Source organism: Euleptes europaea, chromosome 1, assembly GCF_029931775.1.
Source record: "Euleptes europaea isolate rEulEur1 chromosome 1, rEulEur1.hap1, whole genome shotgun sequence".
Lineage (NCBI taxonomy): Eukaryota > Metazoa > Chordata > Lepidosauria > Squamata > Sphaerodactylidae > Euleptes > Euleptes europaea.
This window is the reverse complement of record NC_079312.1, coordinates 143,363,083-143,389,527: the sequence shown is the minus strand read 5'-3', so window position 1 is coordinate 143,389,527 and position 26,445 is coordinate 143,363,083. Positions and strand designations below refer to the sequence as shown.

Below are 26,445 nucleotides of genomic sequence, written 5' to 3'. Positions count from 1 at the left end.
ATCACATTTGCCTTTTTAGCTACCGCATCACACTGCTGACTCATGTTTAGTGTTTGGTCTACTAAGACCCCAAGATCCTTTTCGCACACACTACTGCTAAGACAAGTCTCCCCCATCCTATACTTATGCATTTGATTTTTCCTACCTAAATGCAGAACTTTACATTTCTCTCTGTTGAAACGCATTTTATTGGTTTTAGCCCAATTCTCCAGCCTGTCAAGATCATCCTGTATCCTGGCTCTGTCTTCTACTGTATTTGCTACCCCTCCCAATTTAGTATCATTTGCAAATTTAATAAGCATCCCCTCTATTCCTTCATCCAAATCATGTATAAAGATATTGAACAACACAGGGCCCAGGACAGATCCCTGAGGCACTCCACTAGTCACTCCTCTCCAAGTGGATGAGGAACCATTAACAAGCACTCTTGTCAGCTCTCAGAAGCTAAGCAGGGCCAGCCCTGGTTAGTATTTAGATGAGAGAGCACCAAGGAATACCAGGCTCGCTACGCAGAGGCAGGCAATAGCAAACCACCTCTGAAAGTCTCTTGCCTTGAAAATCCTACATGGTTGCCATGTTCGCTGCAACTTGATGGCACTTTCCATCACCAAGGGTATTTTAGATGACCCTGACGTTCTTTATATCAAAATTGTAACAATCCCATGCCTATGAATTTCATTAAGCGGGCAGTATATAAATATGAAGCATAGCTGAATCGGTACTAATTTAGCTGTAGCGCTTGATGCAAGTCACTGGCTCCAGCTGGAGTATCGGATCAGGTTCAGGGTGCTGGTTTTGACCTTTAAAGCCTTACACAGTCTGGGACCTTCATACCTTTGGGACCACCTCTCCTCGTACACCCCCCCAAAGGATACTACGTTCTCCCGATAACAACTTGTTGGTGGTCCCTGGCCTTAGAAGTATGAGGCTGCCCTTGACAAGGGCCAGGACCTTTTCGGACATGGCTCTGGCGGAAACTCCCTCCCCAGTAACATCAGGGTCGTGCCGGACCTTGAAGAGTTCTGCAGGGCCTGTAAGACAGAGCTTTTCCACCAGGCCTATAACTGAGGGCAGCTGTGGGTGTCATCTGCTGGCCTCCCTACACCCCCACCTTCTTTTTTGGCTCTGCCTGGTTGTATATGATGGGGAGCTCTGTCTGACTGCCAAGCGCTCAGCAGCTATTATGTACTTAATTGAGCACTATCTATTGTTTTAATATTGTACTTTTAATGATATTAGATGTTATTTTAATGTGTATGGATTATGTTTATATTTATAATTTTATTGTTGTTACCTGCCCTGAGCCCAGCTTTGGCTGGGAAGGGCAGGAGAGAAATTTAAATAAATAAATAAATTTACATCTCCTAAGCTCTCAGAGGCCTTCAGTACTATTGATTATAGTACCCTGCTGAGCTGCTTCTCGCCTCTGGGACTCAAGGGCACCGTATTTTGGTGGTTTGAGTTCTATCTGGGGGGACTGATCTCAGAAGGTAATGCTGGGGGATTCCTGCTCTGTCCCATGAATATTGGCCTATGGGGTTCAGAGGGATTCAACCTCAACCCCATGCTATTAAATATCCACAAGCAGGGACCCACAAGAAACTTGGGGGTAGGGTGCATCCAACCCCCCCCCCACCTTTGCTTCCCTCTCTCCACTTTTCTGACCATCTTCCCCCTCTCTTTCTCTCCTCTCCCCTTCTCTGTCAATGTTTCCCCCTCTTTATCCCCCACCCCTTCTCTGTCAATCTTTTCTCTTTTTCTCTCCCCTCCCCTTATCTGTCAATAGTCCCCCCTTTTCCTCTCCCATTACCTTCTATGATCTTCCCCCTTCTCGCTCTCCCCTTCTCCATCAATTTTCACCCCATTTCTCCCCCTCCACCACTTCTCAATCAATCTTCTCCTCTCCCCATTGATATTCCTTGCATCTCTCTTTTCCCCTCCCTCCACTGACCTCCTCTTGGGCCATTGGGACTGCTCTTGCTCTTAGGGCCACCACCAAGCTTGGGCCTGGACCCTAGATGCCGTCAACGGGCCCCAGATGATGCTGATGGGACCCAGACGCCAACATCTCTCTTCCAAACTAAGATAAGTACATAGTCTTAAGTACATGGGGGTGTTTAAACCCCAATGTATTTAAGTTTTCAGAAATTTTCACAAACCTGGGGGTCCCCCCAAGTTTGCAGAACTATCTGGTTGCAGTATGTGGCCCTGATCCATGGATTTAGATATCGGCAGATCGGGCCACACTTGACTATTAGAATATAAGATATGAAGCCACTGAGAGAGGTCACAGGAGGTTGAATGTGTTTGTATTCCCAACTTAAATGAAAGCTTTTTCTTGGCCCAGCTAAAAGCAAATTCTTTTCAGGCAAGTTTGCACTCAAGTTAAAAGTGGGTATGGTTGGGATTCAGACGTCTCCATTTTGAGGAAAGGAGGAGAAGAGGTTTTGACGGAAGTAAAACTTGAACAATAGCTCCAGTCCAAGATACATGGAGCCTAGCTGAGAACATTAGCATCTTTGCCAACTAAAGCCCTTTGAACTCACAACTTAAGTTCTTAGCCACTATACTATACCTTCCTTCTCTGCAGGCACGTGCTCATAAAGCCCTGTTTAATCATTGACATAAACTGAAGAGAGTACCAGCAACCCAGCTTTCAAGCATCTACTTTGCAATAAGCCTAAAAGATCCCATACGGTCTGCCAACTATAAGAAAATCCTCCAATTGTACAGTTTGCCAGATGTTGTTCGAGGGGCTGCCCAGGCTCACTTTAACTGCAGGGCCCAGATCTATAGGAAAGATACAGTATTTGATAGGCAAGTAATATTAGGGTCCAAATTCTCAGTCTGGTATAAATTATTCAAAGTAGATCACTCTAGGGCACACGACTTGTGTGAGATCACATTCTTTAAATTACAATCAGCCTTAACATCTATCCATTTTCAAACTATGCAAGCTGCTTTTCTTGAAAGCCGCTAAACCAACGACTAGTTGCACAGCATATATGTATCTGCAGAGGCTCAGAACTGGAAGACCTGAACCATTATATGTTGGTCTGCCCATTATATCTAGTTCCAAGGCAAAGATTTTAAGGGACAATTCTTGACAACTTAGATCAACGTACTGTGATGGAGAAAGTTCTATTTCTCCTTGCAGACATGGAGCCAGCTGTCTCTCATAAAGTCCCTCTCTTTCCTCCAGCGGTAAAGAAAATTTGTGCCAGGATGATCTGGCTGTGACATCTGTCACCCCATTGATCGCCAGGATTGATTCGGCCCAATGTAGTAATCACTGAACTGCAAATCCCATGGACAGCAGGTTGATTCCACAAAATCTTAATTTCAAGTTCTGTTTGGTTTTGCTGATTACTATAAAGTTGGTTAGTCAAATTCTAGTTAGTTTGTCAGATTTTAGATAATTCTGAATGTTCTTTGCATAGTATTTTACAGGTTTTGGTGGTTCTGAGAAGCATGCTCTTTCCTGTTATTATTAATGCGTGTTACCTGGACTTACTGTGTTTTTAGATTATATTATGTAACGGCCTTTGGCCATATGCAATAAATTTGAACCAGAACCTGAAACTCCTTAGCAACATATATGCAGCATGTAAGTATATTAGCAGGATGAAGGGGAGATAACAGATTCCCCCCCCCCAAAAAGCAGTCATAACTCCAAAATTCACCAAGTGCCATTATCAGCTGTCTACTAACACTATGGGTTGTATCAAATAACTGTTTTCTATTAGTACAAAGTCCATTCTGGCAGGGGGGTGTGATTTTCACACATCCCGCCTCCATTTCAGGGGAAGCCAGTTAGCCACATTCCTGTAATAAGAAGCCAGTTAGCCACATTACTGTAATGGGATTGAGAAGGCAATTCCACAAGAAGAGCAGAGCTCCACGAAATTAACCAGACCTGAAGCTGTTTCCCCATTCAACCATGTAATAAAATCAGCTTCCTTCTTGCAAGTTAATATTTTCTTTTTATTGGTAGCATTGATGAACTAACAGCATTGATGTCTAACAAACAGGTAGTAATGGTGTGTCAATATTCTCAACTCATTATCACAGAGGTGAATATATAGTTATTCATGTTGAATACCTGAAGCATTGATAAAACTTCAGGGAGTTCAGTTAATGTGAGGAGGGGCCATAGCTCAGTGGATGAGCACATACTTTGCATGCAGAAAGTCATAGGTTCAGTCTCTGGCATCTACAGTTAAAAGGGTTTTTGGTAACCAGGAAAGCCCTTTACCTGCAGAGCCACAGCCATTACCAGTAAGGAACAGGCAGCACTGGGTCAGACAGACCAATTCCCTGATTCAGTATGACAACTTCATACATCCAAATATGCTAAGGTGGAATCAAACTATGCAAAGATGAAAAGATGGCAAGACCTGCTGTTACCAGTAATTTAATTCTGCAAACATGTTTGCATTTTCTGCCCCAAATTTAATTTTTCCTATCACTAACAATGGACATTTAATGGAAATCCATTTATGTTGAAAATACCCCATGCAAACGAAAAAAGATTTAAAAAAAGATCAAACCAAAGGTCTATCTGAACACATTCATGAAACCAATGTAGTTTAGTGATAAAGAAAAAACAGATTATAGCATTAAAGAGAGCCCAATGAAGAGTGAATCTGCTTTTCATGACACCCACATTTAAACAGCAGCTCCCGACAAGAAAAATGTTCTGTACAAAAATAAACCACAACGATTCTTTTCATGAAAAATTAAATAGCGCTCTATATGCAGATTACATGACATTTAATTTTAGGGAACTCAACTGAAATGAAACTCTTCTGTGAATGATTCACAGTTCATGAGATAATAAATGATTAAACAATACACATCCTTTTTGATAATTCAATATTCTTATTCCTGGCATGCTCAATTCCTTTGTGGGATATTTGTCACACATTACCTGGCTTTAACTATTAGAACAGAAGAAATGAATGCAATTATTAAACAATTTATTACTTACCTTGGCACTGAAATCCTTGTTTCCCAAATCCCCTGCAACAGAAAAAAAAGTATTCAACATCCATAGACACTTCAGCTTCAAGAGATCTATTATATTCTATTCAAATAATGTCAAAAAAAAAATAGAAGCAAAAAACATTCAGTTTCACAGAATGGTAAGAGCCAGTAAGAAAGTAAGTTATGGCCCAGGCCTTCTTGTTGAAGGTCTTGAGAACTCAGATCAGCTTTTTTTTAAGGTGCCCAATTGGCTGGTAGAAAAGGATTGAAAACTGGATTTGTATGCAATGAAGTAAATCTTAACATAGGCACAACTTTGTACCTATAGACAATTGTGATTGCTGCAACTAAGAACTTCCTAAACCAAATTTGGCTAAGCTGATTTATTTATTTATTTTTAAAAAATTATGCCGCCTTTCCACCCAATCAGAGTCCACAAGACACCAAACATAAAAAAATAAAAATATTTAAACAATTAAAATGCCATTAAAATATAAAAACAAATTAAAAACACATAAACATAGCCGTTATTGGATATATGCCAGGCGAAACAAAAAAAAAACTTCAGCTGGAGAAAGACACTATGACGCACCCCTCTTTTTACCCTCTCTAATATGCCACTCTCTCAGCCTGACTGAATACGCTGAGGGAAAGCGTTAGCCTGAGTGTATTGTGATATTATTTTCCTTCTTCTCCAGTCCCACAACCTGTATTTACCTCAGAGAGAAATTTGACACAAGAGGCTTCTTAACTTTAACAAACAGAACAAGGAAGTTTATTGAACAGAACTCACAAGATGGGTTTTAAGGAAAAGGCAGAATTGGAAGGAAAACTCAGTCACATATATTTACACAAGATTACTTCAGAGAGATAGCTTAGTTCAGATGTTATTCAAGTTGTCTTTATCTTAGGTGTTTTCACAAGTTATGTTCCTTCAGCTCTTAGTTTTCAAGCTTAGTCCTGTCCCTCAGAACTCTCACAGATTCAGTTTCACAGACTCTGTTCCCAGCCTAGCTAACAGGAGTGAAAGGACTTTGAAACCCTTTCTCCTCAGAGAACTTCCAGACATATGGGGAAATATCCAAAATCCCTCTTTCAGTTCTTACTGACTACCCCACACCAGTGGTAGTAATCCTCCACAACACCCTGCAACTGGAATAGCTCTGCCCAAGAGACTAATTCCCCCTTTGTGACCTGAGAATGGGCCCTCTTTCACCCAATTCTCACTCCTTTCACTCCACGGGTTGTGTGTTCTCCTATCTTAGGCTTTACAGAACCCCTTAGGTTCACAGAGTACAGTCACGCTTCTTCTCAGTCTCGCTACCAAGCTCAGAATCTCTCTCGGCCTCCTCTCAGGCTGGTTACAAATCTTACACCCTTTTCCCAGCCTCCTCTCAGGCTGGTTACCAAGCCTCGAATCCTTTCTCTCCCTCAGAGTTCAGAGTGTCAGCTTTTTGGCTCCGCCTACTCTTGGTTTCTGTGAGTTTGCTGCAGATTAACCCCTTGTCCGTCACAGACACCAACAGAGGGAGACAGATGAATCTCCCTGGGAAGGAAGTTCCAAAATTTTGGTGCCATGACTGAGAAGGCCCTTTCTCAGGTTGCCATTTGCCTAGCCTCAGATTGCAGGCACAACTGAAGCAGGGCATGCAAGGATGACCAGAGTGAGCAGGTAGGTTCATATGGGAGAAGGTGGTCCTTTAGGTATGTTGGTCCCAGGCCATACAGGGCTTTAAAGGTCAATACCAGCCCCTGCCAAGGGTGTCTGTGTAAAAATAAACAGCTCTAGCTTGTCTAAGTTCTAGCTTGGCTAAGGTCTAAAAAACTCCTATAGGTTTAGATTATGGACTGGGGGGGGGGGATCCGGAACAAAGAGTATATAGATTGGAAACAGCAGATCTGGAAAGATCCATAGATAAATATCTATGGTCAGAAAAGCTGGGGGAAACTCAAAAAGAAAACCATGTAATCAGACATGGATTATTTAGAATATGGGAATCTGTTTGAAAGAGAGTAAGCACCCCCCCCCCCGGTATCACCATTAATGTCCCCTTTAGAAACATATTATGACAAACGTGAGAAAAAATGACTATATAACTTATGGAGATATGATAACCTTGCAAGGAGAGATCAAATTGTGGCAAATGTTATAGGATGAAGGCAAAAATATACAATGGTTGATATATTTTCAATTGATTTCAAGACTCAAGAAATATATCCAGATGGTGGGAGGGGAAAAAAGAGAGCTGACAGAATTTGAAATTATAATAACGAAACAAAAGGATCATCTCTTAGGAAAAATCTGTACATTGTTACTTTAATGCATGATTAGATGGATGCAAAACTTTCAGGAAGAAATATCTTTTCAACAGTGGGAATCCTTATAGACTAAAGTTATCAAATTTACAGTGAGCCAATCTTCAAGAGAAAATTGGTACAAGATGTTTTATAGGTGGTATATCACTCCAAAGGACATTAAGATGGACAAGAATTATAAAGGGGAATATTGGAAATTTACACAGATTGATGGTACTTTTTACCACATGTGGTGGACTTGTATAAAAACAAAGAAGTACTAGAAAGAAATACATGCTGAAATGAAGAAAACTCTAAAGACAGCCCATTCCTGAGCCTCAAGGACGAAAATCCTTAGGAGGCCAGAAAGAGGCTGCACCGGCGTTCATACTCCTTGCACTAGCGCCCGTGCCACTCATGCCATCCAGGATGCCACAGATGCCAGCAGGGGCCCCAGTATGACAACAGAACTTTTCGCTGGCACAACCTTGCTGTTTTCAATGGGACAAAATGCCCCATTAAAAAAATTAAAAACTTACGAAAGGCTTTTTAAAACCTTTTGATGGCCAGGGAACAGCTTTGGAAGCGCCATGGCAGTGCCTCAGCCACGCCACCCCCGGCCGCCGAAGGCTCAGGAATGAGCTGTAAATTTCCTATGGAAGCAAATATTATGTTGTTGGCCATCGTGCCAAAAAAATCCCAGAAACTCTGGGGAAATTGTTTAAATTTATGATAACGGTGGCCAGAGTTACAATAGCAATGAAATGGAAAGCAGAAGAATTCCCTACCATAGCAAAATGGGAGAGTAAATAGTCTGAACACACATCTATGGCAAATCTCACAAACTAGGTTAACAGGAAACCATCTAAAGAATTTTATGAAATATGGAAATTATATTATTTGTATTGTTCTTAGAATAAGAAAACAAACAAATAAGTATATTATTACTTTGATTAAATGTAGGGGAAGAGAGAGAATTACAATTTTAAAATGGGGGAGGGATTTTAAATCCGGCTGTCCTCCTCCTGCTCCCTCTCCTGCAGGGAAAAGAGGAAGCTTGGGAGGGTCTGTGGAGCGGCCACCCGTGCCGATACTTCGCTCCCCCCTCCCCCCTCCGCCGCCTTCCCCGTTCCAGCGCCGGGGCTTGTCGCTCCGAGCGCTGCTGGCTCATCGGACTCCCGACCGTTCCGACCCGCGCACTTTGGGACCCTGCCCCACCTCCCGGTAAGTGGCAGAGAGCAGAGAAGAGGTCCCGAGGCGCCTGGGCATTGCCCTGGGACATATAGAATCATAGAGTTGGAAGGGACCAACACGGTCATCTAGTCCAACCCTCTGCACAATGCAGGAAATTCACAACTACCTTCCCCTCACATCCCCAGTGACCCCTACTCCACATCCAGAAGTTGGCAAAGAAAAACACTCTTTTGATTTAATTTCAACCTGTTGGTTCTGGTCCGACCTTCTGGGGCAGCAGAAAACAACTCAGCACCATCCTCTATACGACAGCCTTTCAAGTACTTCAAGATGGTTATCATACCACCTCTCAGCTGTCTCCTCTCCAGGTTAAACATACCCAGATCCTTCAACCTTTCCTCATAGGACTTGATCTGCAGACCCCTCACCATCTTTGTTGCCCTCCTCTGGACACGTTCCAGTTTGTCTACATCCTTCTAAAATTGTGGTGACCAAAACTGAACACAATACTCTAGTTGAGGTCTAACCAGAGCAGAGTAAAGCAATACCATAACTTCACATGATCTGGACACTATACTTCTGTTGATATAGCTCAAGATCACATCTGCCTTTTTAGCTACAACATCACACTGCTGACTCATGTTTAGTATTTGGTCTACTAAGACCCCAAGATCCTTTTCTCACACACTAATGATCAGACAAGTCTCCCCTATCCTATAAATATGCATTTGATTTTTCCTACCTAAATGTAGCACTTTACATTTATCTCAGTTGAAATACATTTTATTAGTTTTAGCCCAATTCTCCAGCCTGTCAAGGCCATCCTGTTTCCTGGCTCTACTACCATATTTGCTACCCCTTCCAATTTAGTATCATCTGCAAATTTAATAAGCATCCCCTTTATTCCTTCATTCAAATCATGTATAAAGATATTGAACAACTCAAGGCCCAGGACTGATCCCTGAGGCACTCCACTTGTCACTCCTCTCCAAGTGGATGAGGAACCATTAACAAGCACTCCTTGGGTGTGATCTGTCAATCAATTACAGAGCCACCTAACAGAAATAGAATCTCAACCACATTTTCCCAGTTTGCCAACAAGAATATTATATGGAACCATCAAAAGCATTACTGAAATCAAGATAAACTATGTCTACAGCATTCCCCTTTTCCAGCAAGGTAGTAACTGTCTCAAAAAAGAAGATAAGATTAGTCTGACATGACTTGTTCTTGAGAAACCCGTGCTGGCTCTTAGTGATCAGATTCATCCTTTCTAAATGCTCACGGACTGACTGTTTGATGATTTGTTCTAAGACTTTTCCAGGTATAGACATCAAGCTGATGGGTCGGTAGTTACCCGGATCCTCCTTTTTCCCCTTCTTGAAGATGGAGACAACGTTTGCCCACCTCCAATCTTCTGGCACCTTGCCGGTTCTCCAAGAATTCTCAGAAATAATGGACAGAGGCTCAGAAATTTCATCTGCAAGGTTTTTTTAGTACCCTTGGATGCAATTCATCTGGCCCTGAGGACTTTATTTCATTTAAAGAAACAAAGTTCTGACTCTAGGATTTTAAGATCAGACTTCACTAATCTATTTTTCTTTTCTGTATTTTTATTTCTTTCTTTCGTTTTTAAAAATATTTATATATATATATATATATATATATTTAAAAAAGAAAGAAACTGTGCCATAGAATTTCATGGGACCATGCCATGATTTTTTTCAAGTGCAAGTTTGTGCCTACAAAAGAGAACGTTTTCAAGGCAAAAGGCTCCACCTCTGGGAGTGCCCCCTTTGGCACCGGCACAAGAATCTTGCGGCAGAGATATGCTGCCATCATGGCTGCTTCGGTACCTGAGCATGCACCATGCTGTGCTGTGCTGCTCCCTGGTGCCGGCATAACTGGCCCTGCATCGGCGTTGGTGCCAGTTTAGCCAGTGCAAGTGGCACTAACACTGGCACAGGGTTCACGGCTGCTCCTAAGGGCATGCACCCCTCCTTGTGGATTGCTCTTTAAGGCTGCCATCCTAAATACAGTTTCCTGGATGTAAGCTCCCTAAATCAGCGTCACTGGAAGTAGCTAACTTGTAATCTGAGCAACAAATTTTGGTTTTTTTTCCTCTGGAAAACTTTGTATTCTTGACAAAATTATTGTGCTGTACTGCTTCATGCCTGCTCACTTTCTAAAGCAAAGTATGTTGACACGCAAATGTTTTATATCACATTTCCAATAATAAAGTAAAATGTAGCCTAAGAAGTAAACAGGTACTAAAAATGTAACAAAATAAAGTCGTAATGAGTTTCGTGGTTGCCGAGACGTGTTGTTGAAAAGAGATGTCTTCTGTTGGTGGGACAAGAGCTGAAGTTGACACATCTGTCTTGAATAGATTTAACGTGGAGGATTCGGAGGTGTTACCTAGAATTGAGTCAGTAGCTTTTAAGACTGCTTGCATGGCCTGCAGACCGGCATTAAGGTTATACAAAATAAAGTGCTAACAGCGCATTCCTAAGGGAAGTTGTGGACTGACCTCTATGCTGGAGTATTTGGTAGATACACCGGCGTAAGGGCCATTTATGCTGGTGCAGAGCTCCAGTGCCACTTTTGTGCACTGACAGGGCATTGCACCAGCGCAAAAGGGGGCGGAGCAGGGGCAGGGGTTAATTTAGTCTGTTCCCTTTGCCCTTTGGGCCAGGTAATACCTCTTTTTCCCAGAGCAAAGTTATGCCATACAAAAAGCTGGTGCAGGCCTTTTAAACATTTTTTGGGAATGCTCCACCACCACCATAGCCACACCCACATGAATCAAAACCGCTTAGGATGCCAACTACTGTGTGACCAATAGGATACCTCCCCTGTGCCAGCCAAGCCCCCACCCAGGAACCACAAGAACACAAGAAAAGCCATGCTGGATCAGACCAAGGCCCATCAAGTCCAGCAGTCTGTTCACACAGTGACCAACCAGGTGCCTCTAGGAAGCCACTAACAAGACAACTGCAGCAGCAGCACCCTGCCTGTGTTCCACAGCACTCAATATATTCGGCATGCTCATCTGATCTTGGAGAGAATACACACACATCATGACTAGTATCCATCTTAACCAGTAGACATGAATACCCTTCACCTCCATTAACATGTCCACTCCCCTCTTATAGCCTTCCAAGTTGGCAGCCATCACCACATACTGGGGCAGGGAGTTCCACAGTTTAACTATGCATTGCATGAAGAAATACTTCCTTTTATCAGTTTTGAATCTCTCACCATCCAGCTTCAGCAGATGACTCCGCATTCTAGTATTATGAGGGAGAAAAGCTTCTCCCTATCGTCTCTCTCCAAACCATGCATAATTTTATAGGCCTCTATCAGGTCTCCCCTTAACTGCCTTCTTTCCAAGCTAAACAGCCCTAAGCATTTTAACCGCTCCTCATAGGGCAGTTGCTCTAGTCCCCTGGACATTTTGGTTGCTCTTTTCTGCAACTTCTCAAGTTCTGCAATATTCTTTTTTAGGCTAAGTCACTGGGGTATTCTTCACGAAGATTTGCTGCTGTTTCGATGCTGATTTGCATTGGAGTCAAATTTTGGTTATTCACTGCAGATCCGTGGTTTCCCCCCCCCCCTTAGCAAAATAAGCCAGGTTAAAAGAGAGGCAATCCAAACCACTTTTGAAACGATCTTTCCTGGGGACACGTGTTTTCTTGAGCGGATGCCCATGAAAAAATGTTTGCTTCGCTCCCCGGGATGTCTCCTTTCTCCTCCCCCAAGAACGGTGATTGGCCGGGGGAGTTTTGCGCTCGGACAAGAATACCGCCCCTTTGGCTGCCTGCCTGCCTGCCTAGAATCCTGGCACTTCTCTCCCTCCGTCCCCGCACGCCTTCCCCGCCCCTCGCCCGGGATGGGTCTTGGAACTGGGCCCACACCTCCAAGCCCAGGGGGACGTTGGACGGACAGCTCCAGGGGGAGACTGGCGGGGCCACGCCATGTGCTCCTCTCGCGCTGGGGGTGGTGGTGGTGGTGGCAGCTCAGTCTAGGGCAGTGGGGGGGGATCTTCAAGAGAAGGGGCTGTTGGCCCTTCTGCCCCAAAGGGGAGGGGGGATTTTTGAGAAATTGGATGGGGAAAATGTGCATCCTGAGAGCGGAAAACCCAAGTCAAAACTCCCTCCCATCACTTTTCTGAAGAGGGGTGGCCAGCCTCCTCTTATCCCCCTCCTCTCTCTCGATGCACTGTGGCCGGATCATGGCCAACGCGCAATCCAGGGGCCTTCTTTCCTCTTCCCCCCTCGCCATGCACACTGGCTGGATCGGGGCTGGCATGCAAGCTAAGAGCCCCCCTGTCTCTCACGATGCAATGTGGCCGGATCATGGCCAGCGCGCAATCCAGGGGCCTTCTTTCCTCTCCCCCCCTCGCCATGCACACTGGCTGGATCGGGGCTGGCACGCAAGCTAGGAGCCCTCCTGTCTCTCACGATGCAATGTGGCTGGATCATTGCCAGCGCGCAATCCAGGGGCCTTCTTTCCCCCCCCCTCGCCATGCACACTGGCTGGATCGGGGCTGGCACGCAAGCTAGGAGCCCTCCTGTCTCTCACGATGCAATGTGGCCGGATCATGGCCAGCGCGCAATCCAGGGGCCTTCTTTCCTCTCCCCCCATCACCATGCACACTGGCTGGATTGGGGCTGGCACGCAAGCTAGGAGCCCTCCTGTCTTTCACGATGCAATGTGGCTGGATCATGGCCAGCGCGCAATCCAGGGGCCTTCTTTCCTCTCCCCCCACCCCCCATTCCCACTTTCGGCTAAACACTTCTCTGGGCACATGGATTCCCTGCCCCCCCACAATCCTGTCTATCATTAAAGGGCAATGGGTTCCACACCTATAGAAAATAGAGGGAAGCTTTGAGGAAAGCGCTGCCTTCCCCCCCCCCCCCAATTTGGAATCTGACTGTTCCCAAAGCAGAACAGAGCGAGGGTGGAAGAAAAATGGAGGAGACCAGAGGGACTGGTGCTTGTTTTTTGCACTGGGGCTGGTGAACCGCACGAGGTATTCTGCTGGGCGGAGTTGGGGCGGAGCTGGGGGCAGGCATAAACAATGAGCCTGTTGGAAGGGGAGGGCTCCTGCAAAAGGGACAGACCAAACCGTTGTCAAATACAGCGTGCTTTGTTCCCATGAAAAACCAAAACTACAGATAATTGATGGGGATAAATCGCGGCCATGAAAAAAACATTTAAATCGTGTTTTTGTTTAGTCCGTGGCAAAACAGAAGCAAAATCTACCGTGAAGAATGCCCCACTGATTAACACACCCCTCCACAAATGGGATTAACCCCCTTTAATAAGACCCCTTTAATAACCCCCCTTTAATTAGTTGATGGTGGAACGCAGGAGATGTTATGCAGCATCCACTGGGTCAGTCAGTGGGTGTGCACTGCACAAGGATCACACATTGCACCGGAGGCAGCCGGGACAAAGCAAGGCAACAGCGGCTCTCTTTTCGAAACCGAAAGCCTATAGGAAGCCTAGAAGGCTCCTTGTTTCCCGTGCATGAAAAAAGTAATGCCAGAGGCACCGACCCTCTCTCCACCAAGGCAATGCCATGTTGCAACAAGATGCCCCGTCCACTCCACCACATGCAATCAGGCAGAGGTGGGCAGCCATAGCACATATGGCAGGGAGAGGCCGTCTGGCTTTTACGAAAGGCCCGCAATATTCCATGCATTATGGTAGCCCCCAACCTCAAAGGAGAAGCCAATGGCAGCCCCTCCCTACCCTTTAAATATCCTGGCCAGGATGTGTCGCGGTTCGGGCCGTTAAGTGCCTACACTCTTAGAATGTACCATTTACTGAGAAATGGAGTTATCTATTCAGCGAGACACCACTAGACCGGAATCAACGGTTCCTAGAAACTTGTTATTGCTTCTAGGACATCTCTTGAACACGCCAATAAATTTATAATAATGGACAAGAGTAGAAGTATATATAAAAAACACATTTATTTACATTATACAATATATGCTTTTTGGTTGCAAAGCCTTAAAATATCATATAAGGATAGACATCATTAGTCTTAAACATGTTTATGTAGCAAGTAATCATTCACATTCTCTATGCCTCCATAAAGGAGTATCTTAGTCAGAATATACTCATAAAGTACCCTTAGTGCGATGCACCTTCATTCAGAATATAAGGTTACAGAAATCCTGTCAAAATATGGTTAATTCTTTAGAGAAAGATTTGGTTAGAAACATCCTAACTTAAATCATTCAAAACATCATAACATTTCTGTACAGAAGACACACTATACCTTGCTGTGCCAATCTGTGTATGTGCATTGTGCATATCTCACAGAGTACAGAGAGTATCCTTTCCCTTCTCTGGTCTCTTGCTCTGAGGAGGTTCAGAAGTCCCTCTGTTAAGTAGAGGACGTTCTGACACAATCCCAGAGGTCTAGCTATTATCCCTGTATTCAGGATGCTTCTTAGCATTGGTAAGCCAAATAGGCTTAGTTTGTAAGAATCCATAAATGTGATGGACTCTCAGTGTTCCAATACATGGAAAGATCACTGCACTTAGATTCCCATTCAAAGAATAGGAATTCTAAGGGTCTCTATCCTCTTCTAGGAATAGAGCAGTCTCACAAGAAGACTGTAAGTAAGATATGTTGAAATATCCAGATCTTGATATTTCAAGATATCTGAGAACTTCTGTCCACGCAAGGATCAGAGTTTCAATGTTTTACATCTCAAGCCTTTTGAGATGGAGAAGTGCTACATCAGACAGCTGCAGTCTGCCAGTCATAGCATTCTAAAATGCAAGCTGAACTGTGGCTGGTATTTATACAATTTCTAGACCCATTAAGAGTGAAGAATGTTCCTTTTCCTTTGCCTTCAAAAGGGTACCTTTATTTTCCCTTTCTTATCCAATACCAGGAGCTTAGTGGTTTCTGTTCCTGTCTTATGTCCTTATATGGATTTCCTTCTCTTTCAGTCCTCTGTGCCTAAAGTATAAATACTCATTTCTGAGTTACATGATCAAGTTACATATTTAATTTCTATACCATCCTCTTCGTTAGGACTATACGCATTAAATGAGACTACTTAGAAATCTGTAGCACAATGTTTAACTATAGAACTCATGAAACACAATTATTGTTTACATTTGTCACTTGTAACATCTTTTAGTAACTGACAGCCTTGGGCAGATTACAAAAGGCAAGAAAGCTTGTTACTCTTATCCTGAGAGAACTTATAATGCCTTTAGGCTATACTTTAAGCACAATTTCAACTATTAATGCACTCTTAGTACATTAAGATATCTTAAAACCTTGAAAAGGCCATTTAAGATTCTGACATCTGGCAGCTGAGTCAGAAAGGTGACTTTTACGCTGCCCCTTCAAGGGAAGGTGCTCAGCTCTGCCCCTTCAAGGACAAAGCCAGAGTAACTTTAGTAGTTAGCTTTGATTAGAGCTAACCTTGAGTTAGCCTGTCAGCATGACACAGAGTTGCCTGTCAGCATGACACAGACTTTCAGTATACATTACACAAACCTCTGTATTTGTATGATGTGTTTAAGCTCTATATGGAATTAATTCTGCACATGTTCATAAGATACCATGACCATGTCAGAGACTGCTACAGATGAAGTACATCTCAGTAGGTAGGGTACGCAGCATGGGACGCTGCCTGACAGCTATGTGCCATGCTGACATAGAGTGAGTAGAGTGGCAGCATGGTGTTGGGAAAAGCAGAGAGAGAGCACTTTGCACAATGGAGCAAGCACTTTGCACAAACATTCAGCTGGGAGAGCAATGTCCACACACTCTGGCAGATTTCTCCCAGTTCAGAACCCTTAAAGGTATCCCACCTCTGGCAGAACTGGACAGGGCAGACATGCACTAAAAGGTAAGCTCTCCCAACCTCCTTCCCTCTTCCTTTTCCTCATGGTTGGGAACCACCCCAGCCACGCCGCCTCTTGCACCCAAGCCCAGCAGCCAATACAGAACAACCCCCCACCCACACACACACACCATGGCTCCTGCACACAATGGGGTTTGGTTTGTGGGAACTGGGGAAGAACAGCTGCTGGGGAGGTTAGCCAGAATTGGAGGCTCTACACTGGTCTGCCAGCTCTGGCAGTTGCCGGGCACACACACACCCCGAACAGGGGTCAGGGTGGGTCATGTCCTCTGCCCTACCATACACTGTGCAGAGGGTGACAGAGGCCTCCCTGGACCCACTCCCTTCCAGGAGAACACTCCCCCCCATGGAAGGCATGCCGAGGAGGACCCATCAGTTACTGTTGGTGTTGACAGCAGCTGCAGACAGGTGAGGGTGACTTGGATGGTGGGATTCTGTTGCTGGAGGACGAGGGCCTGCGGGTCTGATGTCACACCCCCCCCCCCACAAGGGATGCTGACTGGACTATGTGGTGACCCCTCAGGTGTTACCCTGATTAGAGTGTCTCTACTTTAGTTGGGGCAATTAGCAGTGGAGACTGAGCTTTGCGGGTAATGCAGGATTTTTTTAGGTAGTTGTTACTGGGATAAATCCCTTTGGAAAAACTCTGAATAAAGAATTGACTTTAGAATAAAGTGGAGTTTTTATTGTAAGAATAGTTCAAGCACATACACACAACAAAATCACACACCTGATTCACACAAGAACCTAAGAAAATAGAAGGGAGGAGGGGTGGGACATAAGGATTTGAGGGTTGAGGTGATATTTACCAATCCTGAAGAAGGAAGAGACATCTGTCAAAAGCAGCTCTGTGAAGGGAGAGAAACGAACCAGCATCTCTCGGAAATAAAAGGAAAAGGGGTGGGTGTTGGATCCAGAAACACACATACACTATGAATGGCAAGAGGATCAATGCTTATAGTAAAAATTAGCCGTGAGGCAGCATGAAGTTACTGACAAACAAAAGATTTGCCAGGGACAAAGATTCTAATTACTTCTCTGGTAGAATCATAGAATCATAGAGTTGGAAGGGATCACCAGGGTCATCTAGTCCAACCCCCTGCACAATGCAGGAAATTAACAACTACCTCCCCCCACATGCCCAGTGACCCCAACCCTTCCCCCGCCATGCAGGATCCAACAATCAAAGAACTCCTGACAGATGTCCATTCAGCCTCTGCTTAAAGACCTCCAAAGACGGGGACTCCCTCCGAGGCAGCGCATTCCACCATGCACCTTGGACAAAGGCTATGATAAATGTGAGGTCATGTCAGGATGTTTTAGAATACCTGCGCTGGTTTGATTAATAGCTGCTGATGACTTTAGTATATATTTTCAAATATGTGTAGATGTCTGAGAAGTTTCCCAGGAAGAGTGTGAATGAAGCAGGAGATGGCTGACTTAATCTTTCCTGCACGTGGGATGGAGCTGGAAGGTGTATCAGATATGCAAAGGGAGAGCCAGAACTTTCTGAATAGCCTCTGATTGCTGATGGAATTAAAGGTTCTCCCTATCAGTTCCAGGTGTCTGCTCAGAGCGCTTCATTAAGTGTGTGAGGGAGGCTATTTACTCCCTATTGTTCGTAGCCTTTCACACCTTGAGGTCAGGGAAATGCAGCTGCCTGACAGCTGCCAAGGTTATACACAGTTCACAAATTGGAGTCCAGAGCCCTAGAATCTTGATACACCTTTGTGGAGCAGTGCCCTGCTTCTCCTCGTAGCCTTGGTCCTATAAACCTCAATGGTGTACCAGGTTTCTGGGGCAGTTAGTAGGCTAAGAAAAAAAGGTGTGAGTGCTAGGATGAGGGGAAGGATTGGCCTTACAAAAGAAGCCCACCCTTCACTAGAAGTCAGTCACCAATGGTCTGGAAGGAGTGTAGTGACATGCTTGGGAAGGGGGAGGTCTGCCAACTACAGGTTGAGAGACCCCTGGAGCTTTGGGTATGGAGCCTGGGGAGGCGAGGGACCTCAGTGTGGGTGTATTGCCATAGATTTCACCCTCCAAATCAGCCTCGGTCTCCAGGAGAACTGATCTCTGGAGATGGGCTGTCACCCTGGGGGATCTCCACTTCCCACCAGGAGGCTGGCAAACCTTCCATGGTCCTTTAAGGGGACGTGGCTTCACCGACTGGCAGCTCATCTTCCTAGCCCCACCACTTTCCTCCCCTGGGCTGCGTCTGCTGCCACACTCAGCACTTGTGCCTCCGTCCCACTCATTGCCTGCCACACACACTCCCACTCACAGCAGCAAACTGCTGCTGTAATTCTGCTGCACACCGGTGCGGCTGAGGCTGTGAAAAAATGCTGCCAAGCCCTCCCTCCATTGTCATGCAGCTGCAGTGGAAGTCTCCCCACAGGGAGCAGACCAGTGGCGCTGTTGTGCTGCAGCCAGCCACAGCTGCCCACCCAAACCTCAGGATTGTGCTGTAAAAGTTATCCAGGATGATCTGAAACATCTTAATTATTAATATCTCATGAACAGCCATCAGTTGAGTGAAGCATCTTCTCTCCTAGGCTTGACCTGTAGGTGACTGGGCAGTAGTGTTTCCTACATTGGTATTTTCAACAGTCTATAGCATAGTTTGTGGTCTTGTTTTTTTAAGGGAGGACTTAAAAGGCGATATCTCACTTTAAGGGTGCAGTACACATTGACTCTGAAGAACATTTAAATGTTCCCTAGACTGTCATCAGCAGGGAAGGACAACAGAATACAACCCTTCTTGCCACCTGTCAACAGCAGGATATCCTTTCACATTCAAGTACATCCTGCAATCAGGTGCCATTTATCACAGCAGTTTTTTTTAATGCATTAGTCATCAACATACCCATGCTGACACAGACCCTACAGCACTTTTATTCCTGTGAAGCACTAGCTATCCTTACAGTTCAGCAGCTTTTAAATTATTTGTTCTCTTAATTTATTTATTCACTGAAATTGTCTTTTAAGAAAAACAACAGAACAGACTACATCATTTTATTGTTCATTTATTCATTCAGTTTGCATCTCACTTTTCACCCAAAACTGAATACAAGGTGGCTCACTGGAATCAAAAAACAATACAAATGACATTAAAATCCATTAAAAATGTTCCCAGGGACGGTATTTTCAGCTGAGCTTAATCTTTATCACCTTTTCACCCCTCCCTACAAGGTTTCCTTATGCCCACAACTCCCTCTTAGCCATGCTTTCTAAAGAATTTGTTCCTTATCAACAAGAGCAGGACTCTGAAGCAGGAGAAAAGCATAGTTTAAGCTTATGCCAATAAAGGTATGTATGTGTGTGTGTGTGTGTGTGTGTGTGTGTGTGTGTGTGTGTGTGTGTGTGTCAGGAGCAGGCCATGAGGATGGTATGCGGTAGTGCGATTGTGCTGCTTCCAGGTGCTGTTGTGCTATTCTGTCCAAGGCCAGTCTATGGCCTGTGTTTAGTCTTCATAGATTCCCATACTGTGGGAAATGCCAAGTACTCCTTCCTGCCTCTGGGAGGGGGGTTGCCTGGGTTACCAGTTATCTCCTTTTGCTCTTCCATATATGCTATGTACCTTGTCCTTGCCCCTTACTAGTGTCCTTTTGAATATGACTTCTGAAACCTGTCGATTCCAACCAATAAAACTGCTTTCGTGGATTTGCCGTCTGCTGAAATCTGTTTATGGGTTTACCGCAGGGCTAGAGCTTACAGTGTGTGTGTGTGTGTGTGTGTGTGTGTGTGTGTGCATAGTTTAAGCTAAAGTACAGATTGCAACCTGAGAAAGGCCGAGCAAACTCATGGTGCTTCTTATACAACACTGTGCACTCAGGTTCGGCTACTGCTATGCAAAATACACACAGATGAGTGCTCACAGGCATACATAACAATGTTTCCTTTAATACACATACACACACAAGAGAGAGGAAGGACAACTTTGCCTAGCATATATTTTAAAGGAAAACATTGCAATTCATACACTTATGCCAATTACAGCAGATGTAATACATTAGTATTTTGTTACCTAGTAACAGACCCGGAAATAAAGTATGTCAAATAAAAAGATTTCCTTCATTGGGTCCAGTTCTCTCTTTTTTTCATTCCTAACTGAACAGAAAGAAACTGAAAGTTATAACTTTCAGCCATACTAAGCTCTAACATAGTTAATGGTAATGTGCACCCAAGTCCTTAGCATGCAATATAAAATCAAGTTATATGAATTCTTACAATCCAGACAAGTTTTCCCACTTACAATGAGGATGTGTGAACTAGGTGTGCACAACCACACAGAGTTGAATGGCTAAGGCAGAGCAAGATGCACACATACAGGAAACACTTTTCTCAAAGTATTCAACATGATATACTCAGCCCAAAAGGCACGACTTTTAATCAACGGTTGTTTAACACCAGAATTTAACATTTTAAAAGGCACCAGACAAGGCTGCCCACTCTCACCTCTCTTATTTGACCTATCAATGGAGGTCTTGGCGAACTATATAAGAAATGACCCCAACGTTAAAGGTCTCAAATTTGGAAAAGAAGAACACAAAATTAAAAGCTATGCAGATGATGTTGTATTAATCTGTCAAAACCCAAAGGGCAATCTCTCTTACGTGCAACATCAAATTATGGAATTTGAAAAGTACTCGAGTTACAAATTAAACAAAACAAAGACGAAAATACTGACGTTTAATACCACAAAAGCTGAAGACGTCCATATTAAAGAATTTACAGGATGCCAAATAACAAAAGACTCACTTAAATATTTAGGCATCAATATATCATCATAAAACAAGACCCTTTTTAAAACAAATTATGTTAAAACCTGGGGAGAAACAGAAAAAGATCTGGGCCGATGGTCAAAGATGAACATTTCCTGGCTAGGAAGAATATCTACCATAAAGATGAATGTTCTCCCAAGACTGAATTTTCTATTCCAGTTTTTACCAATTAGCATATCTGACAAGACGATAGACAAGTGGCAGAAACAAATAAATCCTTTTGTATGGAATGGCAAGAAACCAAGAATCAGATTCAAAGTATTACAAGATGAGAAAAAAAGGGGCGGGCTTGCGTTACCGAACTTCAAACTATACTATCACGCAGCCTGCTTGACTTGGGTTGTAGATTGGATTAAGCGCCCCACCAACAGAAATATAACACTGGAAAGAGCGGACCTTATGCAAGGCTTCCATAGAACTCTCTAGAGTCCTACAGTAAAGTTGCCATCAGGTAGAACCTCCGAAGATTGCGATATTAAGCCGGCGATCCCCAAAATATGGAAAAGATACAAAAAAAGAATTAGTCCCTCTCTGCCATCCATAATGTCTCCAACTGAAGCCTACCTTGAAGACATCAAATTGGAAAAGGAATTGCCATTACTATACCGTGACATGGTAGACTCATCAGGAGAGATCAAAAGTTTATCAACGCTTCAAGATAAATTCGAAAAGATACATTGGCTGACATATCTTCAATTGAGATCTTTTCGGAAGAGAGACTGTTTACAATCTGGGTCGTTCCGGGAACTGACAGAATTTGAATTACTTGTAACTAAGAGCGATGACCATTTGTTAGGAAAAATCTACAAATTACTCTTGAAGTATGACACAGAAGAACAAGTTAAAACAAATATGATTAAATGGATGCAAAACATTGGAGAGATGGTTCCAATGGAGACTTGGGAAAAACTTTGCACTGTCGAACTAGCAAATACTGCAAGTCAAGAAGTGAAGGAAAACTGGTATAAGACGTTCTATAGGTGGTATATGACGCCTAACATGATTTCCCAGATGGCCACTTCGAAAGAGAAAAAAGGGGCTTGTTGGAAATGTCAACAAACAGATGGCTCCTATTTTCATGTTTGGTGGACGTGTCCAAGGCTACAAATATATTGGAAGAAGATTCAACATGAATTACAGAACATAATTAAAATGAAAATAAGACTGGACCCCATGTATTTCTTATTAAGCATTACACCATCTGAATTGCCCATGAGATTCAGAGATATGTTCAAATATGCTACAACAGCTGCAAGAATCGTACTGGCAAGAACCTGGAAGCAAATATCTATACCTGATATAGAAGACTGGAAAGACAAAATGCTCGAGTATGCAAACATGGCAAAAATGACATTTATGCTGAACCCTGCTACAAATGAGTCAGTAGAACAGTTTACTGAGAAATGGCAATCATTTTATATTTACATTTCAGTGGATAGTTAGTTAATTACATTATCAGAATATATATTTAGATAAACGTAGCTAGATCAACTCAGTCAAAATGCTTGATAACTAAAGGTTGAATATGTTGATTGTTTTTAAACAAAACTGTATTTGTTTAAATGCTGACTGTTTTTAAACAAAACCGTATTTGTTTATATCAGATGGATTTCCCCCATTCCCTTCCCTTTTTTTTCCTTTCTGTATCCTTTAAAATAAATAAATATTTTTTAAAAAAGATGGACACATACACACACATATAGCTGGCATAAAAAAGCTCAGTACTCTACACAGAAAATGCCACTTTCACATCTCTTGTGGTATTTATGTGTTTACTGTATGTTTTCTATAGTGAGAATTTCCAACCCTAAGTTGCATGTCTAAAAATGCCACCCACCAAGTATTCTCATGTCCCCATACCCTCTACAGGCAGCAACAGGAAACACAAGAAAGGACACGTCACAATTAATAAAAAGATTTAACAAAGTGTCTTGAACAATAGAAAAGAGTCAAAGACTCTCCTGTTAGACAATAGCAGAATCATCAGGGCCGGATAAAGGGCACAGCTTGTATATTTAGCACATGTGCAATCACACAAAACAGGAAGAGGATTTGATAAAGGAATGCCAATGCACATTAAAAAAAACAGACTGACTGTGAAGCGTGAAAAAAGACAGCATGTCAGACACACGCACTATGCATACAAGTGCAGTGATTGCCGAATCAACTTAGAAAGTTACCAGAAGAATTATCTCATAAATTATATAGGCTATTCCAAGTATAAGAGGGAAAGTATAAGAGATATGCATATAACAAGAAGAGTAATATGAGCATTAATTAAGTTTTAATTAAAAGGGATTTAGCATGCTCTGTAAATATAACACAAGACTTGACACTTCCTGTGGAGCAAGGTGGCACTAAAAACGAATTTTCTGAAATGCAACACTGCACAACACTAGCTGGTTGTAGCATGGATAAGGTATAGGACAGAGGGTAGATGTGTTACAAGAAGGAAGGAAAGGCTTCTCCATGGAACTCAAGTCAATGCACTGATTTGTTTGGGGGGTTTTGCCATCAAGACACAGCTGACTTACGGCAACCCCATAGGGTTTTCAAGGAAAGAGACGTTCAGAGGTGGCTTGCCATTGCCTGCCTCTGTGTCATGCACCTGGTATTCCTTAGAGGTCTCCCATCCAAATACTTGCCAGGGTTGAGGCTGAGAGTGTGTGACTGGCCCAAGGTCACCCAGCAAGTTTCCATGGCCAAGCGGGGAATTGAACCTGTGTTTCCCAGATCCTAGTCTGACACTTTAACCACGCTGGCTCTGCACTAATTATACACAATGGAAAACATGCCTACAGAAGGTGATGGGGCTCAGTGTATGACATGAGCTCTAATGCACAGCTAAAAATATGGTAACAAAAACTTCAGTGGTGGAAAGTGGTATGGCTGGGGTGTGTGGGGAGAGATGTTCAGTCAAGTGGAGGAAAGGGAAGACCAGTACATCACTACGTAATTATTTAATCAGGAAACAATTTGAAGAGAGATGTCTTTCAGTTAAATGCAATACCAAATAAAATGGTGCAGCAGTTGAAGGGTATACAGTATGAGGGTTTCCCTCCCTCAGTGTATCAAGCTAGCAAACTAATAACATGGGGACAGGGGACAGGACCACATATAATCCAGGTTTGTCTGAAGCAAAACGTTCCTTTGGTAAGAGAGATTCCCAGAAAGGAGGAAGTTAAAATGTATAGGAAGACACTGTCTTTCTAGCAGAAGCTAGTCCAGTGCTTAGCAACAGCTTTCACTTGCAAAACCTTTTTGTGGACAGATGTTATTTTAGGGCTCTATTGGAACATTTGCAGAAATGTGTTGCAGAAAGAAGGGAAGCTTCTTGGTCTGAGGACTAATGAAGTCCCATGCAGTCGCTGACAGAAGTTGCTCACAGTGCTTTTCTTCCCCCCAGTGGGAGATGGTATATAACAAGATCTTTTAGCAGATGATGCTAACACTATTTGTGTATAGCATTCTGTGTGTGGGGAGGACTGAGTAGTAGGAAACTCTCACCAGATGCTTCTGCTGTAATGTCGGGGGAGTTACAGAGCAACCTCTCAAATTTATTACGAAGAAGTTGCTCATCAGCTGAAGTCATTGGGGGAAGGGGAGGAGAAGAGTCTTTGGGAGAGCAATGGAATTAAATCTCTTACGACATATGCAAAAGAACACAGAGCTCCTCTAACATTAATACCTGAACTTTGGGAAGGTGCAATTTCCTATACTGGGATGAGAAAAACTATGTTTGCCAAAGTTTACTTTTCTAAACTACTATGAAAGGAGCAAGAGTTTTATCCTCATACCTGGTTTAACTGTGGTATAAACATCCCTTTAGGAAAGAGTGAAAGGGGCCGCTTATCAAATGGCCACTTGGTCACTATCTTGGGTTATTTAACTGATCAAGATCTTCTACATGAAGACTGTGGCTGAAGATAGCATATAGTTTTCTCTGATCACACAGATGGAGTGGAATGGGTGGCATCCCAATCTATGTTCTGTCGATTACACAGAACGTATACAAAGAGCATAAAAAGATGAAGAATATACACAGCATGTACATCTGCAGAATAACTGTTTTTCAGATGCAGTCAGCAAAGTTCACATTTTGGGCATGGGAGGGTAACGGGAGTGGTACGGGTAAAAGGAACCGTGCAAAAACTCTCCTTCCAAACAACGTCGGTGTCCTGCTACTAAGCAGGTCTGTTTCCAAGGGAGGACGCTTTTAAAACGATCCCCGGGGTGAAGCCGGCCTCTGGCTGGGATAGTCCTAGGCAGGGTGTGCGCCTCCATGAAAACGCATCCTGAGCCATAACAGACGGGAACGCTCTCTCTGCCGGTAGGAGGCAACGGTGCTGTAGACGGGCGGGGAGGGGAGAGTCTGGCCAGGCGAAGAGCGTGGCGGCGCGTCTCTTCCCTCCTCCAGCTGGGGCAGCGCCCGACAGCGCTGGGTGTGGGAGGAAGCAGCCCGCCCGCAGGTGTGGTCCCCGCGGCCGGGCCGGGGCCTGTTTCTCAGCGGCAGGGTCTTTTCTGCGCCGAGCGGGTCCCCTGCGAGAAGGCGAGCGGGTGGGCGAGGGCCAGGGCGAGAGACCCGCGGGAGCCGGCCCGTCCGGGCGAGTGGAAGAGGAGCAGCTGGGCGGGCGGGAAGGAGAAGGCGACCCCTGCCCAGCTCGGCTCGGCGAGGGGGCGTGGGAAGGGGGAGGTGGCTTGGGGAGGAGGGGGAGGAGGGTGGGGGGGGATCTGTGGCGCTCCTTACCAGATGAAGTCGGTGCAGTGGCTGCAGAAGGTGGGCTGCTTGAAGAAGCGCGCGATGAACTTGTGCTCCCTCACCTCGTGCACGTTCTTCTGGCGGAGGGCCCCTTTGCGGGCGAAGCGCTGCGCCACGTCGGGCCCCGCGCAGGGCTCCGGGGGGGGGAAGAGGTCGGCCATGGCGCGCGCCCCCCTCCCCGCCTGGGCTGGCCGCCGCCGCCGCCTCGCGCCCGTCCGGCCACCGCCGACCCTTCGCCGGCCGCGGGGATGGGCGCTGCCTCCCGGCCCGCTCGGGCTCCTCCTGACGTCTGAGCCACGCGCAGGGGGAGAGGCGGGAGGAGGATCCCGTCCCCGGGCCAGCCCTCCCTCGCTCGCTCGCTCGGGGGAGGGGAGGGGAGGCAGGGAAAGGGGGAGGAAAAGAGGGGAGGGCCCTGGACGGCCGGGGCGCGCCGCGCGCGTGCACGCGCCGGGGAAGCCCGTCTCTAGGGCAACAAGCGTGCCCGCCCGCCCCCGGGCAGCTGGAGGCGCCCAAGTTGGGCCTC

The 26,445-nt window shown here is 44.6% G+C and overlaps 1 protein-coding gene across 1 annotated transcript in view; it reads right to left on the bottom strand.

Annotated features, from left to right (window-relative positions):
* Window positions 1-26,083, bottom strand: part of PRKCA (protein kinase C alpha) — a 307,017-nt gene extending 280,934 nt beyond the window's left edge. The window contains exons 1-2 of the mRNA XM_056866635.1: window positions 25,911-26,083; window positions 4,991-5,022 (exon numbers count right to left, since the gene is read on the bottom strand). Of these exons, the coding sequence (XP_056722613.1) occupies window positions 4,991-5,022; window positions 25,911-26,083 (205 nt within the window). The remainder of the gene's footprint in view (window positions 1-4,990; window positions 5,023-25,910) is intronic.
* Between the last annotated feature and the right edge of the window lie 362 nt (window positions 26,084-26,445).